Genomic DNA, 20,439 nt, shown 5'->3' with positions numbered 1-20,439 from the left:
ATCTCCAGGTACTTTATATCAAATAGTGTACAACAGTTGCTCATGAGTAACATTTGTCTAAAATTTCAATTTTTTTAGTCTGGAAGCTGTAGCGGAAATGTTGGGATGAGGAGTTCGTTTATTTATTCACATTTGTTTTATTTCTGTCTGTAACAGCACCCCTTACCGATGAAGACGTGACGGCGCAGGCGGTTATATTCTTCTTCGGCGGCTTCGATACCGTTTCGTCTCTGATGGTGTTCAGCAGCTACCTGTTGGCCACGCATCCGGACGTGCAGCGGCGCCTACAAAGAGAAGTGGATGACGTCATGCAGAAGAGCGGCGGCCAGCCCAGCTACGAGGAGGTCCTGGGATGCCAGTACCTCGACATGGTGCTCTCCGGTAAGCCATTGCTCGCAGAAGCCTCGTGTCATGGGCTGCAGCTTGTGCCGTAAATATTTGTCTTACTCTGAAGAGCCACAGAAACTGGTACAACTGCCTAATATCGTGTAGGATCGCCGCGAACACGATGAAGTGCCGCAACACGACGTGGCATGGACGCCACAAATGTCTGAAGCAGTGCTGGAGAAAACTGACACCATGAATCCTGCAGGGCTGTCCAGAAATCCGTAAGAGTACGAGGGGGGTGGAGAGCTCTTCTGAACAGCACGTTGCAAGGCAGCCCAGATATGCTCATAAATGTTCATGTCTCGGAAGATGTTTGGTGGTCAGCGCAAGTGTTTAAAATCAGTCAGTGTTCCTGGAGCCACTCTGTAGCAATTCTGGACCAGTGGGGTGTCCCGCTGGAATTGCCCAAGTCCCTCGTAATGCACACTGGACATGAATGGATGCAGGCGATCAGGCAGGATGCCACCCGTGAGAGTCGTATCTAGACGCACCAGGGGTCCAATGTAACTCCAACTGCACACGACCCACATAATTACAGAGCTCCCAACAACTTGAACAGACTCCTGCTGACATGTTGAATCCATGCATTCATGAGGTTGTCGCCACACCCGTACACCTCCATCCGCTCCATCCGCTCCATACAATTTGAAATGAGTCTCGCCCGACCAGGCAACATGTTTCCAGTCATCAACAGTCCAATGTCGGTGTTGACGGGCCCAGGCGAGGCGTAAAGCTTTGTGTCGTGCAGTCATCAAGGGCACACGAAAACCCATATCGATGATGTTCCGTTGCATTGTTGGCACGCTGACACTTGTTCATGGCCCAGCATTGAAATCTGCAGCAATTTGCCGAAGTTTTGCACTTCTGTCACATTGAACGATTCTCTTCAGTAGTCGTTGGTTCCGTTCTTGCAGTAGCTTTTCCGGATGCAGTGATGTTGGAGATTTGATGTTTTACCGGATTCCTGATATTCACGGTACACTCGTGAAATGGTCGTACGGGAAAATCCCCACTTCATCCTTACCTCGTAGAAACTGTGTCCCATCGCTCGTGCGCTGACTATAACACCACGTTGAAATTCGCTTAAATCCTGATAACCTGCCATTTTAGCAGCAGTAACCGATCTGACAGCTGCACCAAACACTTGTTGTCTGCCGGCCGGTGTGACCGAACGGTTCTAGGCGCTTCAGTCTGAAACCGCGCGACCGCTACGTCGCAGGTTCGAATCTTGCCTCAGGCATGGATGTTGGTGATGTCCTTAGGTTAGTTAGGTTTAAGTAGTTCTAAGTCCTAGGGGACTGATGACCTCAGATGTTTAAGTCCCATAGTGCTCAGAGCCATTTGAAACTTTTTGTCTTATATAGGCGTTGCCGACCGCAGCGCCGTATTCTTCCTGTTTACGTATCTCCATATTTGAATATGCGTGCCTATACCAGTTTCTTTGGCGCTTCAGTGTAGATGCGTTTGTTCAAAAATGGTCAAATTTGTGTGAAATCTTATGGGACTTAACCGCTAAGGTCATCAGTCCCTACGCTTACACACTATTTAACCTAAATTATCAGAAGGACAAACACACACACCAATGCCAGAAGGAGAACTCGAACCTCCGCCGGGATCAGCCGCACAGTCCATGACTGCAACGCCTCAGACCGTTCGGCTAATCCTGCGCGGCAGATGCGTTTGTTGCTCGCTAATTTTACACGCTGTTAAGTTAGACAATTCTATTCAAACTCCCATCATTTCACATTCTGTGTGCCCTCAACATGTTTCGTGAATCTCTTTCAACATCTACATCTACATTTATTCTCCGCAAGCCACCCAACGGTGTGTGGCGGAGCGCACTTTCCGTGCCACTGTCATTACCTCCCTTTCCTGTTACAGTCGCGTATGGTTCGCGGGAAGAACGACTGTCTGAAAGCCTCCGCGCGCGCTCTAATCTCTACAATTTTACATTCGTGATCTCCTCGGGAGGTATAAGTAGGGGGAAGCAATATATTCGATACCTCATCCAGAAACGCACCCTCTCTAAACCTGGCGAGCAAGCTACACCGCGATGCAGAGCGCCTCTCTTGCAGAGTCTGCCACTTGAGTTTATTAAACATCTCCGTAACGCTATCACGGTTACCAAATAACCCTGTGACGAAACGCGCCGCTCTTCTTTGGATCTTCTCTATCTCCTCCGTCAACCCGATCTGGTACGGATCCCACACTGATGAGCAAGTATAGGTCGAACGAGTGTTTTGTAAGCCACCTCCTTTGTTGATGGACTACATTTTCTAAGGACTCTCCCAATGAATCTCAACCTGGTACCCGCCTTACCAACAATTAATTTTGTATGATCATTCCACTTCAAATCGTTCCGCACGCATACTCCCAGATATTTTACAGAAGTAACTGCTACCAGTGTTTGTTCCGTTATCATATAATCATACAATAAAGGATCCTTCTTTCTATGTATTCGCAATACATTACATTTGTCTATGTTAAGGGTCAGTTGCCACTCCCTGCACCAAGTGCCTATCCACTGCAGATCTTCCTGCATTTCGCTACAATTTTCTAATGCTGCAACTTCTCTGTTTACTACAGCATCATCCGCGAAAAGCCGCATGGGACTTCCGACACTATCTACTAGGTCATTTATATATATTGTGAAACATCTGTTCTTCGTTCCAGCAAGTCGGGTGTGGTTGTGTGTGAGTCCCTCCCGGGCTGCTTTACACATCGGAAGTTCTTGCCTTACGTCATTACTGATATTTGTACATCTCTTGCGAGTGTCTGTCAGGATTTGTCTCTCCTAAATATCATAGGGTCTTCGTCTTTCTAACCCTTGGATGCATAACATGGGCCTTTTATATCCAGCAACGTTTCGTTTTCAAAAAAACATCTTTTATACCTAGCCACGTTTCATTTTCACAACAAAAGTATTAAAATATGTATACTGTAGTTTATGTCCAGTGCAGTCATTGGAAAGACAATAGACTTTCTTAATAAGAAGCATTATTTGTTGTAGCACAATTAATTTATTTACATTTTGAATTTAGTAATCCTACACGTCTAACGCGTGACTGGGTCTTTTAGACCCCTCAGCGAACTAAGTGTCTTTCCTAGGTTTATATACCTTTTACCTGAATAGTGCGTTAAAGTAGCTAGATTTCTGATAACAATTATCAGTTAGGCACAGTTATACTCTTTGCTGAGAGGTCAAAGGTATTGTAAAAGCTACAACCGAGTGCTCTTTTGAAGGTAGGTGTATTCCTCATTGCCAATGCCGAAATACTTTCAGATCAGCGTTAGGGTTTTTTTATAAACAGGATAGTAACTTTTATTCTTCATTTATAACATGGATACCACACTATCCCTATCATCTGAAGTCAGCGAAGTGATCGAAATTTTGAATGAACCGTTACTGAGTGGCTTGAAGATGAAGCTGTCCTCGATGAAAGTGATAGCAGAGACTAGGACACTGGTGGTCTCCAGGATAATAGGCTCATGTCTTCTAGCGTACCAAGCGAAGCAAACAGTGGTGAATCAGTACAGAATTACTGAGTTTCTCATCAGTCATGATGGAATTCAGCAGAGTAAATCACTGCCGCCAATCAACAGTGTCCTCAAAACTCCACCGGCTCCAATGAAAGGTAGCGTAACAAAAGAAACAGGAAATTCTACTCGGAATGAAGGCTCAGTGTCCAGAGAAGTTTTATGATTATTGTTTTGGCTTGAAAGACAATTCGACAAGAGTTCTTCGTGCGGCCAAAAAGAACAATAGTATGATATTGCGAAAGTTCAGTGCATCACAGCACCTCTGCAGATGAAGGAAGTAAAAACATTTACTTGAGAGAGAGTTTTATTGCGTGATGAATCTAAATCAGGAATTGGTCGACCAGAAGGCATGTATACCTGCAACTAACAGTTGAAACGAAGGTATTTTGTCTTATGGACAAATTTGTTTTCTATAGAAGCAATAAATATCTTGTGCTTTATTTTCACAACATCGCAACCGATATGGAAGGTCAATCTGATAAAATGAAAATTGTCTCATGCAGAGAGGATAACCAAATACTCACACATTCAGAATAAGGTTACTCGCTTACTGCGGAAACTGGAAATCATCAAGAAGAAGATGCCTCCGGTGCACACATCGATTAGACAGAAATGTGGTCCATTATTCTGCAAATGAACAAAAACTATTTGCAATGAACTCAGTGAAATTATTTGTGAGGTGCTTTACTGTTTGTGAGCAAGTCTTCTGTTGTGTATCAGTAAAACTGAGAGTTAGTTATTCAATTCAGGGAAATTATAATGTAATTTATAATACGGTATTTCATATTATACTAAAATAAAGGTCACAATATCATAATAAATACTTTCTTATTAATTCTCTATCACTAACCCCTTCTAATTTTGATAATATCTGTTTTAATAACAGCATTTAGAGTTGTTTCAAAACAGGTGTTACAGAATCATGCCACTCATGCATCCAAGGCCTAATGGCGCACCTCTTCCAAAACACTGTATCGGATTTGTACTTAAAAATGGTCTTTTGGTATGATTATACCAGTGCTGTCTTTTGATGGTAGTAATATCAAAATCCTTTCTAAATAAAGCCGCTGTCGTATGTTCTCATTTTTTTTTATTTTATCCTTCTGATCTCTTGAAAGCAATACCACAACAGCTTCAAGTAATTTGCCTCGAACAACCTCAGCTGAGATACTCACTATCATTGTTTTCAAAGTACATGCGAAACCTGGGATTAAGTATGCTTTCTGAAGTGTGGTCTTTGAAGACAACAGAAATATTCTGTACCACTGATGATCACAGTGCTATAATATGCAGGAAGCTCATATTCTTTTATCCGTTTAATGATGTATGCTATTGTCTGAAACTCTTGCAGCCACGATTAAAAATATTGAGGCAGATTTTACGAAGGAATCTTTCTACAGTATTCCCACGAGCTATTCTACATTGATCGGAGGAATTCTCCACTTAGTTGCACGGTGTTCCCCGCGACCAGTGAAGTTATACTAAATGCTGCTTGAAATCAGTTCTGCCGTAACTGAACAAACGTTTTCTATGAATATGCCCCATAGCTAGCAAATCATGGGCATTAGGCGCAGCATTTTATTTGACAAAAAGTTTTGTATAATAGAAGTTGTTATTTTATCCATGTTGGATATTGTGAATTTCCTTAGGCTGTTCACAAAAATCAGACACAAATTACACCCCTAACAGTCACATCACTGCATTTTGAGATACCAGTTTGTTATTGCGTAAATATAAACCACGATGATGAACAAAAGAGTCGCTCTCTTCCCACTCTCCAACTTTTTAATTTTATTTTTCCTGCAATTAAGTTATGAACGGTTGTTGTTGTTGTGGTCTTCAGTCCTGAAACTGGTTTGATGCAGCTCTCCATGCTACTCTATCCTGTGCAAGCTTCTTCAGCTCCCAGTACCTACTGCAGCCTACATCCTTAGTAGTGATGTCCAAATATCTGTATGTGTAAATTTGTGTACATATATGTCTACTTTGTGATATGTAATAGGTTAGCTTTGTAATATTTCATTAATAATTACCACTGACAGTATAAAAAATCACAGTAACAACAATTTATCATTATCCTACTGTCTTTTAATAATACGTTCATGCTTAAGGTGCAAATATTTTCCTGTTATTAACATGTTACATTTTACACATCCCACAAATCAGCTTTGCTTACATCCTTGGTCGATATTTTATGGTTGGTTGGCTGGTTGATTTGGGGGAGGGGACCAAACAGCGAGGTCATCGGTCGCATCGAATTAGGTAAGGAGAGGAAGGAAGTCGGCCGTGCCCTTTCAAAGGAACCATCCCGGAATATTTAATGAACGATATCTTTGTATCTTTGCTTAATGATAATCTTTGCACTGTAAAGAAAAACACCAAGTGTGTAACACAAGTGAGGTGCTCAACATGAGTTTAAAGAATATTGTGAAGTGTGCTACAGTAACTTATTTGCAATATGTGTGTTACGGTGGAATTCATAAACATCGAGCTAGAAAACCATATGGAACACCACAAAACGAACCACCATCTCCTGCAACATATGTAAGCAAAGAAAACTATTTTGCAGCACTTTAGCGTATTTTTATTAACGAAACAACAGATAAAGTGGTACTAAATACTTAAATATTCTTGTGCAGTTTGGAGCAGACGACAAGCTGTTGACCAAAACATCTATGTAATGAAAAATATTATCCATTTGTAGAAGGGCATGATAGGCCGAAACCGGCTAAGGGAACAAAATAAAACATTCAAAAAAGTATTTTTCGCTGGTTACGTCATTCAAGAACTGTAGAAGTTATTTACGGACTGTCTAGTTTTAGCGTAACTGCCAAGTTTTTGAAGGGGCGTTCTGAAATCAATGTTTCATACTGAAATAACTCTTAGCAGTCCATTGGTAGCATTCTCCGACAGGCTGAATCTTCCCACGAAAGTTTTACAAGTTACTTTTATTGCCTCCGGACAAGCCCATTTCACGAAATACAATTACATGACAGAGTAAGACGAACAGGCCATTACCCAGACTTCTCCTGCCATTTTCTTTTTCACGCAAAGATTCAGCATTACGGCGTTTAGGAGACGGGCGTTTGATTTGCAGATGATTTCATAATAGTGATAGCAGTAGTAACAGTTTTTTTCATTTGTTCCTGTACCATTTTGTTAGATTAATATTAGACAAGTGAAATTATAGAGACGTGAACAGTTGATACCAAGTGGAGGAAATATTCAATCTAAAAAGAAGTATACGTACCATAAATAGACCAAGAGACTTCAATAAATCATCCAAATCACACTGTATACTTAATTTCATTTACAGTTACTGCAGATAATCACTGTCCATCATTTAAAACATGCGTTGCATTACTATTATCATTTCACTATTTCTCCTTTGCCGAACTATTCGTAATAGTTTCCTATGTATCAGCGTGTAATTGAAAATCGCCTTGTGTGGTTCCCTTGTTTGGTGAATGAATCTTTCTGGTGGCTTGCATGTGGAGTTTCTTTATGATCTGTAGACTGGATAAGACCAGATGTCCGTTCACTTTACTGGTTTTTTTCTGTAATTTTTATGTTGTGTGGTACTATATTATCTATACTGTCCCCAACATATAATAAATAATCATACAATAAATTTTTCTTTTTGTGGTTGTCCACATAGCTTCGATGCCAAAATAATCTCCTCTAGATGTACGGGCAAGAACTATCTTTGACCAATCACTTCCTCCACAGACTTTAAGAGTGAAGTAGCCAAGGTCAGATTTACATTCCATAAATACAAAAAGAAGTGCAATAATGTGCTGATAACAGGCCACGAGAACATCGAAAGCCGTACGAGGCTATGCGTACCCTCTGACGACAGGCGAACGTTCAGACGGGTGGTGAAGGCACACAGACGTGTGAGTGAGACACTGGCTTTTGAAACGGCACCCTGGTAGCTCTGACATCATCTCTCTTCAGCGAACGGTACTGAGACGAACCGCACACCAGTTCGTTCGACTGCAGTATCCCACTTCCGACACGTACGTGAAGCAAGTCAATTCACGACACCGTCACTACCGAATCGTGTCATAATGGTTTGAGCAACAAACAAAAGAAATGAGGGTTACTTTTTGCCTTTTAGTTCACCTTATAACGTACCTATTAGAATTAAGGTGTATGTAAGGTTTTACTGTGACACATGTATCTAATGTCACGCGGTTAGTGGAGACAAGATGTCGAATCCGAAGATCAGTGTTTACTGACAGAACGCATATAGTCACAACCTGATCGCTATCGTTCGGGTTACTGCGTACAACAATGACCTAAACGTAAAAAAATGGTAATAAATTAAAGTTTCACTGTAATTAGCCGAGTTTTGAATGCCAGAATATGGTTTGAATAAATTTAGACTGCAGAATGAGATGGTCGCCAGCTCCAAAACGAGCAAAAACTTATCTTTTGTAAGAGACTGTAATGACTCTAAAAACATGTAGGAAAGTAGCAACTTGACAAAATGCACATGCGTTAGCTTACTTGTAAAAGACACATGTGCCATGAACACAAGAGACAATTTGGAATGTAATAATGTTAGTTACCGTTAGCCATAACCAGTAATCATCAATGACTAGCAACACTTTATGGAAACTGTACTGTGTTGTGTAATTCATGATTGTTATCTTTCAAACAACAGCTGAACGTGACAAAAACTGTTCATCATTCTTTACTTATTATTTTGCAAGTGACTGCGTCTTAAATTAATGCCCTAATTACTTTCATTCATGGCAATGACTATTTTTCGGTACCAAAGTTGCTTAGACGAACACATAATATCATTTACAAAATACAACATAAAATTCTAAAACTACCTTGACTACAAGGAAGCCAACATACTTCAGTAACTTAAAATGAATTTCAATTAAATCACTTTTAATTTAAGCTAATTATCTGCAGCAGTAGTGCAATACTCTCTGAATCTCTTTAGTTACAACTGCTTTTGAACACAATAAGTGATTGAAAATCAACTGTAAATTTAACCACCATTGGCTTCTTTTGACTATTTCTTTCACTTGGTACTAACTCAGAATTTATGCTGAAAAAATAAAACCCTTGTGATGGTTAACGACCCGGGCCAATGAAGTTTCTCTGTCTGCATTCTTCATTACTTCCAAAATCTTAGAGCTCTAGAATTTGAGCGCCAAATATATTCCTTAGTTACCTTATGTTCTCTCACAGTCATCCACCTCCGACACCTTCGCGTACACCAAATCATCATCAGCAAACAAGCTCAGGTTGCTGCCCGCCCTCTCCGCCAAATCATTTACGCATACAGAGAATATCAGCGGTCTGTCACACTTCAGTGGGGCACTCCTGGCGGTACCCATGCTTCTGATGAACACTCGTAGTCGAGAACAACATACTCGATTCTATAACTTTTTTAAGAAGTCTTCGAGCCACTAACATATCTGTGAACTTATTCCATATGCTCGTAACTTCTTTAACAGCTTGCAATGGCGCTACGTGTCAAATGATTTCCAGAAATATAGAAATATGGAATCTGCCTGTTGCCCTTCATCCATAGTTCGCAGTATGTCATGTGAAAATGGGCAAGCCGAGTTTCGAGCAAGCGATGCTTTCTAAAGCACTGCTGATTCGTGGGTATAAGATTCTCGGTCGCAAGAAAACGTATTATATTCGAATTGAGAATGCGTTCAAGGATTCTGCAGCAGAACGATGTTAGAGATATTGGTCTGTAATTTTTCGGGTCCGTTATTTTGCCGTTTTTATATGAGCTGTCACCTGCGCTTTATTACAGTCTCTTCGGACTTTGCGCTGGGCGAGAGATTCGCGGTAAACGCAACCTAGGTTAAGGGGCCAGCGCTTAGTATTCCCCGAAACACCGAAATGGGATTCCATCCGCAGCTGGTGACTTCTTTATTTTCAACTCTTTCAGTTGTTTCTCTACGCCAATGATGCTTCTTACTATATCGTCCGTACTGGACTCTCTTCGATGGTCAAACGACTGCATCTTTTGTACGATTCTCCTGCGCGAACGATGTCTTGAAAATGAAATATAAAACTTTGGCTTTCGTTTTCCTATCTTCAACCGCGGCACCAGACCGGTCTGTAAATGACAGGATGGAAACCTTAGACCCATTTACCGATTCTACACAGGACCAGAATTTTCTCGGGTTCTCTCCCAGATTTTTTGGTAAGGTATGACGGTGGTAGTTATGATATGCTTCGCGCATAGATCTTTTCACAGACGCATGAATCTCTACCTATCTCTGATTCTCGTCATTCACGCGTTCTCGTTTGAACCTAGAGTGCAACAGCCTCTGCTTCCGTATCTCACTATTAAACCATGGTGAGTCTTTTGCGTCCTTAACAAGGGGAAACTACAGCCGTAATTTTTCCCGAGGGCATGCAGCTTTACTGTATGATTACATGATGATGGCGTCCTCTTGGGTAAAATATTCCGGAGGTAAAATAGTCCCCCATTCGGATCTCCGGGCGGGGACTACTCAAGAGGATGTCGTTATCAGGAGAAAGAAAACTGGCTTTCTACGGATCGGAGCGTGGAATGTCAGATCCCTTAATCGGGCAGGTAGGTTAGAAAATTTAAAAAGGGAAATGGATAGGTTGAAGTTAGATATAGTGGGAATTAGTGAAGTTCGGTGGCAGGAGGAACAAGACTTCTGGTCAGGTGACTACAGGGTTATAAACACAAAATCAAATAGGGGTACTGCAGGAGTAGGTTTAATAATGAATAGGAAAATAGGAATGCGGGTAAGCTACTACAAACAGCATAGTGAACGCATTATTGTGGCCAAGATAGATACGAAGCCCACACCTACTACAGTAGTACAAGTTTATATGCCAACTAGCTCTGCAGATGACGAAGAAATTGAAGAAATGTATGATGAAATAAAAGAAATTATTCAGATTGTGAAGGGAGACGAAAATTTAATAGTCATGGGTGACTGGAATTCGAGTGTAGGAAAAGGGAGAGAAGGAAACATAGTAGGTGAATATGGATTGGGGGACAGAAATGAAAGAGGAAGCCGCCTGGTCGAATTTTGCACAGAGCACAACATAATCATAGCTAACACTTGGTTTAAGAATCATGAAACAAGGTTGTATACATGGAAGAACCCTGGAGATACTAAAAGGTATCAGATAGATTATATAATGGTAAGACAGAGATTTAGGAACCAGGTTTTAAATTGTAAGACATTTCCAGGGGCAGATGTGGACTCTGACCACAATCTATTGGTTATGACCTGTAGATTAAAACTGAAGAAACTGCAAAAAGGTGGGAATTTAAGGAGATGGGACCTGGATAAACTAAAAGAACCAGAGGTTGTACAGAGATTCAGGGAGAGCATAAGGGAGCAATTGACAGGAATGGGGGAATTAAATACAGTAGAAGAAGAATGGGTAGCTTTGAGGGATGAAGTAGTGACAGCAGCAGAGGATCAAGTAGGTAAAAAGACGAGGGCTAGTAGAAATCCTTGGGTAACAGAAGAAATATTGAATTTAATTGATGAAAGGAGAAAATATAAAAATGCAGTAAGTGAAACAGGCAAAAAGGAATACAAACGTCTCAAAAATGAGATCGACAGGAAGTGCAAAATGGCTAAGCAGGGATGGCTAGAGGACAAATGTAATGATGTAGAGGCCTATCTCACTAGGGGTAAGATAGATACCGCCTACAGGAAAATTAAAGAGACCTTTGGAGATAAGAGAACGACTTGTATGAATATCAAGAGCTCAGATGGAAACCCAGTTCTAAGCAAAGAAGGGAAAGCAGAAAGGTGGAAGGAGTATATAGAGGGTCTATACAAGGGCGATGTACTTGAGGACAATATTATGGAAATGGAAGAGGATGTAGATGAAGATGAAATGGGAGATATGATACTGCGTGAAGAGTTTGACAGAGCACTGAAAGACCTGAGTCGAAACAAGGCCCCCGGAGTAGACAATATTCCATTGGAACTACTGATGGCCGTGGGAGAGCCAGTCCTGACAAAACTCTACCATCTGGTGAGCAAGATGTATGAAACAGGCGAAATACCCTCAGACTTCAAGAAGAATATAATAATTCCAATCCCAAAGAAAGCAGGTGTTGACAGATGTGAAAATTACCGAACTATCAGCTTAATAAGTCACAGCTGCAAAATACTAACACGAATTCTTTACAGACGAATGGAAAAACTAGTAGAAGCCAACCTCGGGGAAGATCAGTTTGGATTCCGTAGAAACACTGGAACACGTGAGGCAATACTGACCTTACGACTTATCTTAGAAGAAAGATTAAGGAAAGGCAAACCTACGTTTCTAGCATTTGTAGACTTAGAGAAAGCTTTTGACAATGTTGACTGGAATACTCTCTTTCAAATTCTAAAGGTGGCAGGGGTAAAATACAGGGAGCGAAAGGCTATTTACAATTTGTACAGAAACCAGATGGCAGTTATAAGAATAGAGGGGCATGAAAGGGAAGCAGTGGTTGGGAAGGGAGTAAGACAGGGTTGTAGCCTCTCCCCGATGTTGTTCAATCTGTATATTGAGCAAGCAGTAAAGGAAACAAAAGAAAAATTCGGAGTAGGTATTAAAATTCATGGAGAAGAAATAAAAACTTTGAGGTTCGCTGATGACATTGTAATTCTGTCAGAGACAGCAAAGGACTTGGAAGAGCAGTTGAATGGAATGGACAGTGTCTTGAAAGGAGGATATAAGATGAACATCAACAAAAGCAAAACAAGGATAATGGAATGTAGTCTAATTAAGTCGGGTGATGCTGAGGGAATTAGGTTAGGAAATGAGGCACTTAAAGTAGTAAAGGAGTTTTGCTATTTGGGGAGCAAAATAACTGATGATGGTCGAAGTAGAGAGGATATAAAATGTAGGCTGGCAATGGCAAGGAAAGCGTTTCTGAAGAAGAGAAATTTGTTAACATCCAGTATTGATTTAAGTGTCAGGAAGTCATTTCTGAAAGTATTCGTATGGAGTGTAGCCATGTATGGAAGTGAAACATGGACGATAAATAGTTTGGACAAGAAGAGAATAGAAGCTTTCGAAATGTGGTGCTACAGAAGAATGCTAAAGATTAGATGGGTAGATCACATAACTAATGAGGAAGTATTGAATAGGATTGGGGAGAAGAGAAGTTTGTGGCACAACTTGACCAGAAGAAGGGATCGGTTGGTAGGACATGTTCTGAGGCATCAAGGGATCACCAATTTAGTATTGGAGGGCAGCGTGGAGGGTAAAAATCGTAGAGGGAGACCAAGAGATGAATACACTAAGCAGATTCAGAAGGATGTAGGTTGCAGTAGGTACTGGGAGATGAAAAAGCTTGCACAGGATAGAGTAGCATGGAGAGCTGCATCAAACCAGTCTCAGGACTGAAGACCACAACAACAACAACAACAATCCACTTTCTAGGCACATAATTCTCCAGTCCACGATTTACACTCTGCATAAACTTAACCTGTAATTTCTCAACTACTATCGTACTGGAAATAAGTAGCGCCAGTCCATTGTCTAAGTTAGTTACTGACAACTGCTTAGCTGCTCTTTCTAGCAGAAACACTGTCCTAGCATTCTTAAATGATTTACTAACTTCCGTAATCATAGTTGCTATAATGACATAAAGGTCGCGAATCACCGTTTCTATACTGACGTTCTCGATAAGGTCCGGACTGTTTGTAGCTACAATGTCTAATATATTTGCTTTGCGTGTGGGCTGCTGAACGAGCTGCTCAAGACAGTTTTCGGGAAACGTGTTCAAAAGTGCTTCGCACGACTGTCTCTTTATACCCGCTGCAATGAATCCATAGACATTCCAGTCTATAGTGGGTAGAGTTAAGTCGCCTCCAACCAATATTGCGTGGTATGACCGTAGACTTTCTTTGAATGACTCTAGACCTATCAGCAGAATCGGGTGCCCGGTAACAGCATCCAACAATCAGCTTGGTTTCAGCTAGACCTATTATAAGTGAGTAGATAACTCCACTGTCACACTCAACTTAGACCTCAATGGAGACAGTATTTTTGTCTGTTGCAATGAACACTCCCCCTTCTATGGCCTATAAACTGTCTTTCCGATATACGATCCATGACTCGCTAAATATCTGAGCTTTGCACTTTGTATTCCAGCTAGCTCTCAGTCACTAGAATAATTTGAGGGCGAGAACTTTCTTGGAGGGCAGTAAATTCTGTAATTTTGTACGAATACTTCGACAATTTACTGATAAAATTTTTACAGTCAATGTGGTTTATGTGCGTGTCGTTTGGCGTTGTTGATCAGAACACCTCCAACTACCGCCTAACATAAAAAAACCGCGTGCCTTCAGGAAGTACTCTGCTTCCTGAGTAGCTCCTTCGTTTGAGTAGCGCACCGCTGACCTGTCAGGGGAAGTCCTACATTTGCGCACTCCATAATTCATGCCAACAAATTTGCGTCCAAGGCAGTCACAGATTCGAAGAAACGTTTGGTTGAGCCCTTCCACTTGGCTCTAGACCAAAGGACCCCGATCAACTGTGAACAATGCTGGGAACTGTTATTTCTGCTAGCACCCCACGCGAACGGCTAGAGGCCTTCACCACCTGCGCCAGGAAATCAAAAGTAGTGGTACGGAGTACCCTCCGCTATGCGCCGTACGGAATTTCGATGTAGATGTAGATTTTTCGCAATAGCTTCTCTTCCCTCATCTCTACGACTGCGCGCACTTGAGCCAACTGACTTTACCGACATGCCCAGCGTGTTTACTACAGCGATTTGAGAAAAATGATACTTATCCTATCAATTACATTTTGATAAACACTACTTACTGAAAAAAATTGATTAATAGGTACATTTACAAAAAATGGTTATAAACTCGACAATTCAAGTATCTGAAAAGTATGTGAGGCAATGGGCTGCAGTCTTACAATCTGTCTTCAGTCTCCGACTGTTCGTCGACCCGTCTCCGATGTTCTGCGCGACCTTTGCGTGACCACGAGTCAGGGTGTTTCCTGGCCCCATCCACCTCACCATCACTTGCAGCGTCTCGCGGAGTCCAATCTACGTCTCGTTGCTGTCTTCATCAGTGCCAAATGGGAGCTCTGTGCAAGCGCTACTAAGCTGCTGGGTGTAATTCATGTTCGCAGAGACCCTGCGCATGTACGCGCCGCTGCCGTCCCTGGACCGCCAGTGCGTCCGCCCCTACAGGCTGCCGGCGGCGGGGAGGGGGAGCTGTCCAGGGCTGGAGCTGCGGCCCGGAGACGGGGTCTGGCTGCCGGTGCACGCCATCCACCACGACGAGAAGTACTTCCCAGATCCCGACCGCTTCGACCCGGAACGCTTCAGTCCGGAGAACAAGCACCTCATCAAACCGTTCACGTACTTTCCGTTCGGCTGTGGACCACGTTTCTGCATTGGTAAGTTTTTTTTTCTGGCTTTCCTGTTTGTATATCTCGTTCGTTTCGATTCAATACGTGAGTGACTCCAGAAGCACCATACCGTGTAACATACGACTGGGGCCGTCTCAGACATGCACAACCGACTCTCACAATTCTGACAGGTGTGTATCAAGACACACAGTGCGAGTTTATCCGTCTAGTAAATTCACCAGACAAATTAATAGTCACTCCTTTAAAAGAGTGCGTTGGGCGCTTTGGAGCGCTGTAGATGGTGTAAAAGAGGTACCAGGTCACATGACCTCCCGCCGCCGATGTAGGTAATGGCAATGAAATGGTATGTAAGTTTCGCTAGACTGGATGGAATCAGCGCAGTAACATGGATAGACGTGGCAGATTGGTTGGTTGGGTGATTCGGGTGAGGGAACCAAAGAGTGAGATCGTCGGTCACATCGGAAATGGGAAGGATGGCGAAGGAGATCGGCCGTGCCCTTTCACAGGAACCATCCCAGCATTCGCCTGAAGCGATTTTGGGGAAATCACGGAAAACCTACGGGATGGCCGGACGCGGGTTTGAACCGTCGTCCTCCCGAATGAGAGTCCAGTGTGCTAACCACTGCGCCACCTCGCTTTGTGGCAGATTGGCAGAAAGGAATTACCGTATTTGGACCTACCCATGACAATACTGTGGACGATGGTTTCTTGGTGTATCAGAACGGACTGTCCAACACCTTTACAAGGGCTGATGTACCAATCGTAACCACGCGACATGGCCTAAGGACAGTGGTCGTAAGAACACTCCAACCGACTGGAATTTGATACTAGTTACATGTTTCAACCGTGACAATCGGTATCAAACCCAACAGGTAATGCTACTGCCGCTGAACGGGGGTATCTTTCAAGCAGAGGCCACTGTGAAGGGACCTGTATGTAAATCGATGTCTCGAGTCGGGAACCACACAAAAGAGCAATGCTCACATTGCCAAAAAACGTTCCACGTCGTCATCAGGCAAACAGGACAGAACATGTTCGGTAGCTAAAAGGAAGAGTAATATGTGATCCCGACGTCGAATGCATCGATGACCCAATGAGACATTTTATCCACCGTTTATGGAGTGCAGTTCGCGGCGGCGGTGAGTCTATGATGCTTCTGACGTGTTTTTCGTACCAAGACTCGAGCCAGGATTATTCAGGTGAACCAGGATGTCAATTTAACATCGTCCATGATCCGGTGTTACTCCTTTTTCTGCATCTTCATGATGAGCATGCTGCAGGCACATCAGTCTTCCAAGATGACAACAGCCACGTTCACAGGGCTGTACGAATACGTTCCTGCTCCGACGAACACTGAGGCACCGCATCGCCCTTCGAATAACCCGCTCAACGACCCCCATCGTTGTCACACAGACGATGTCTGGCACCATTTGGAACGGTGGCGGGAAGCGTGATGGGTGATGTTGTTATACGATGGAAGTGTTTATTCAAGAGTCGGGCCAACAAAATGAAACAATTCACCTTATTTGCAAATTACCATTATCTAGTAGCAAGTATCACTTCGATTTATATAGTGAGACTAAGAGATGGCGGCCGGGGTGGCCGAGCGGTTCTAGGCGCTACAGTCTGGAACCGCACGACCGCTACGGTCGCAGGTTCGAATCCTGCCCTGGGCATGGATGTGTGTGATGTCCTTGTTTGGCTACTGAGTGGAAGCTACTCAAATGTGGTGCTGCAGAAGAATGCGGAAGATTAGATCGCGTAACTAATGAGCAGGTACTGAATAGAAACGGGTGAGGAAAAAAAAATTGTGGTACAAACCAGCTGAAAGGAGGTTTAAGTATTTCTAAGTTCTAGGGGACTGATGACCTTAGAAGTTAAGTCCCATAGTGCTCAGAGCCATTTGAACCATTTTGAACTAAGAGATGAATACAGTAAACAGATTCTGAATGATGCAGGTTGCAGTAGGTTTCGGAGATTTTTACCCCCCATCCCCCGCCCCCCCCCCCACACACACACACACACTCACACACTTCCCTCCAGTACTAAATTGGCGATCCCTTGATGTCTCGGCAGGTATCCTATCAACCGATCCCTCCTTCCAGCCAGGCTGTGCCATATTTTTGGTTCTCACCAGTTCTATTCAGTATCTCCTTATCAGTTACGTGATCCACCCATCTAATCTTCATAGCACCACATTTAAATAGCTTTCTGTTCTCTCCTTGTCTAAACTGCTTATAGTCCACGTTTCCCTTCCATAAATGGGTACACTCCCTAGGAGTACTTTCAAGAAAGTCTTTGTGACACTTAAACCTATATTCGATGTTAAAATATTTCTCTTCTTCAGAAACGTTTTTTTCTTGCCATTGCTACTCCACATTTTATATCCTCTCTACTTTGGCCATCATCAGTTATCCTGCTGCCCAAATAGCAAAACTCATCTACTACTTTAAGTGTCTCGTTACCTAATCTAATTCCTTCAGCATCGCCTGGTCTAGTTCGACTACATTCCATGATCCTTGTTTGGCTACTGTGTGGAAGCTACTGAATGTGGTGCTGCAGAAGAATGCGGAAGATTAGATCGCGTAACTAATGAGCAGGTACTGAATAGAAACGGGTGAGGAAAAAAAAATTGTGGCACAAACCAGCTGAAAGGAGGTATCGGATGATAGGGCACATATCGAGACGCAAAAGGATAACCAATTTAGTACCGGAGAGAAATGTAGGGGGTAAAAATCCTAGAGGGAGACCAAGAGATGAATACGGTGAAGAGATTCAGAAGGATGTGGGTTGCGGCACTTAAAGACATGCACAGGACAGAGTAGCATGGAAATCTGCATTAACTCGGTCTTCGGCCTGAAGACCACACAACGTAATGTGGTGTCACCTGAGGATAACTAATATTTGTCTCGTGTGCATTCCGAACTGGGACATTGTAGTACGGTTATCGATTAAGGAAAAAGGAAGTCAAAGATCAACCTGATACTGGCTATTAGATAACGGTAATTCGCAAATATGGTGAACTGTTTATTTTGCTGGCTCGACTCTTGAATGAATACATCCAGCATATAATAACATCAACCATGACTACCTACTTCGTTAACAATGCAGATTAAACTGATTGCACAATATTCAAAAGATAAAAGTGAGCAGCGTGTTCCCGGAAAAAGGGGCTTAACGATAGGCCAAAACGTCGGATCGGAAGATACTGCAAGAATGACGCGGACTAATACCCAAGAACTTTTGGCATCGTCTTCATATGGTACCTTTCCTACTGACGTCTGCAAAGATCGAGCAGGTTTAGTGACAGCCGCTATCCGATCGCTCCGGTAATTTATCCACTTGTTTTACTATGAACCTGTTTCGGTCAGCTGTCCACAGTTAATGTGGTTCACTCACCGTTCCTTGTTCCCATTGCAGGCGATTGACAGCGACGCTGGCACACTGCCCAGGTAAGGCACGTCACCGACTTTACCCTGTATACTCATAAACAAATACACTATCAAATACACCGGGCTTGCTTTTCCGGTCTGGGCCATCTCAGAATTAAACTAAAAGTAACTCCAATTCTCCTGTTCTGACCAAGTGCTTTGGGAGGGTATCTGTTGGCTGTAAGGCCCATCCCAGAACAGGAAACCTCCGCCCAAATACTTCAAATTGCAACTTTCACTATTAGTCTACAGGGTTGAATGTGTAACCTGCATTCAGCTGCAAAAATGTGCAATCTGAAGGTCTCGTTCAATAAAACTAAAGTTGTCGCCTTCATGGAGGAAGACTATGAGAGAACCAAAATGTAAATAGACAACATAGCCTTCGAGTAAATACATTCAGATACACAAGGTTCATCATGTGCATGCTCGGCTACATTCTAGAAAACCACATGCACCACAAAAACTTCAAAAAAGTCACAAAACTAATAAATGCCATCTTCAGACCATCTCCTGTTCAGACTGAAACTATACGACACCCTGGTCGAACATACCCTTTTGTATAGCAGCGAAGCTTGGACACTCCGTAGAGATGACGAACGGAGGCTAACGAGATGCGGTTAATGAGAAGAACTGGCTACACACTGTATAATAGCAAAATAGAACTACATTAATCTTGAAAAAACCATATACTGTGGATGAAGACCGGCAGGATCCCCAAAAAATCTCCAACTGTCAGTCCTGCGGTAGAACAGATGCAGGAAGACCAGCAGAGACATGGACCGAGACCATAACGCTCACTCGGTCTAATTCCGGATAGGAAGAAGAAGAAGAAGAAGAAGTAAAAGAGTGCTCCCTCTGTCCCACTACCAGCTTGCCTGGTACATGTGTCATTACCAGAACAGCAAGTCGTTCCTTGTTGCCTAGGCCTATTTTTTGCCGGTCACGGTACATGGGAACGAAGCACATCATGTACAGAGGGGTTCAGGAAAATGTAGAGACTCTTTGATAGTCAATATCTTCGGAACAAAATGACATATCGTTGCAATGTTGCGCGGTAGCATAGTCCATTGTTTTCTGGCGCGCGTTTTCCAGCATACGACAGTGCAGCAATGAATGAAGTAAGATTGTGGTTTGAGCGACGCAATGCCGTATTGAAATGGTTCTGGAAGTACGAAAATATGATGGAGGTACAACGGCAATGGCGCAACGTGTACGTAACTCAGCCGCCAATAGCTGCAACAATTTATTGTATTCGGGTTAAATTTGAAGTGGACGTTACTGTTCAGGATGTACATAAGGAAAGATCAGGCCAAATAAAAACATCAACAAGTCCAGCTTCCAGTGCTACTGCGTTGCAACATTTTACTAGGTCATCTCAAAAATCTGTGAAGCAGGGTGCACATGGAAAAGAAGTAAGCTAATCAAGCATACGACGAATTGTGAAGACTGCGAAGTGGAAAGTGCACATTCCAAGATCGCTGCACGCTGTGAACGAGGACGAGCCGGATAGAGCGATGGAGTACTGCGAGTGGTTTGAAGGCATGCTTTGCGAGATGGGACGGTTATCTCGTGTGACGAGGTGCAGTTCAAATTGAACGGTAGTGTCAACCGCCACAGTTGCATGTACTGGGATGCTGACAATCCTCAAATTCACGTGGACAAATATGTTAATCTCCCGGGTGTTAATGTGTGGTGTGGTCTGTCATCG

At 42.8% G+C, this 20,439-nt stretch overlaps 1 protein-coding gene across 1 annotated transcript in view; it reads left to right on the top strand.

Annotated features, from left to right (window-relative positions):
- LOC124594880 (cytochrome P450 9e2-like) overlaps positions 1 to 20,439 on the top strand; it is an 81,556-nt gene that overhangs the window by 42,746 nt on the left and 18,371 nt on the right. Inside the window, exons 5-6 of the mRNA XM_047133352.1 lie at positions 157 to 381; positions 15,058 to 15,327. Coding sequence (XP_046989308.1) covers positions 157 to 381; positions 15,058 to 15,327 — 495 coding nt within the window. The remainder of the gene's footprint in view (positions 1 to 156; positions 382 to 15,057; positions 15,328 to 20,439) is intronic.

The sequence above is a fragment of the Schistocerca americana genome, chromosome 2, assembly GCF_021461395.2.
Source record: "Schistocerca americana isolate TAMUIC-IGC-003095 chromosome 2, iqSchAmer2.1, whole genome shotgun sequence".
Taxonomy (NCBI): domain Eukaryota; kingdom Metazoa; phylum Arthropoda; class Insecta; order Orthoptera; family Acrididae; genus Schistocerca; species Schistocerca americana.
The sequence above is the reverse complement of the archived record's forward strand: the minus strand, read 5'-3'. Positions and strand labels throughout refer to the sequence as shown.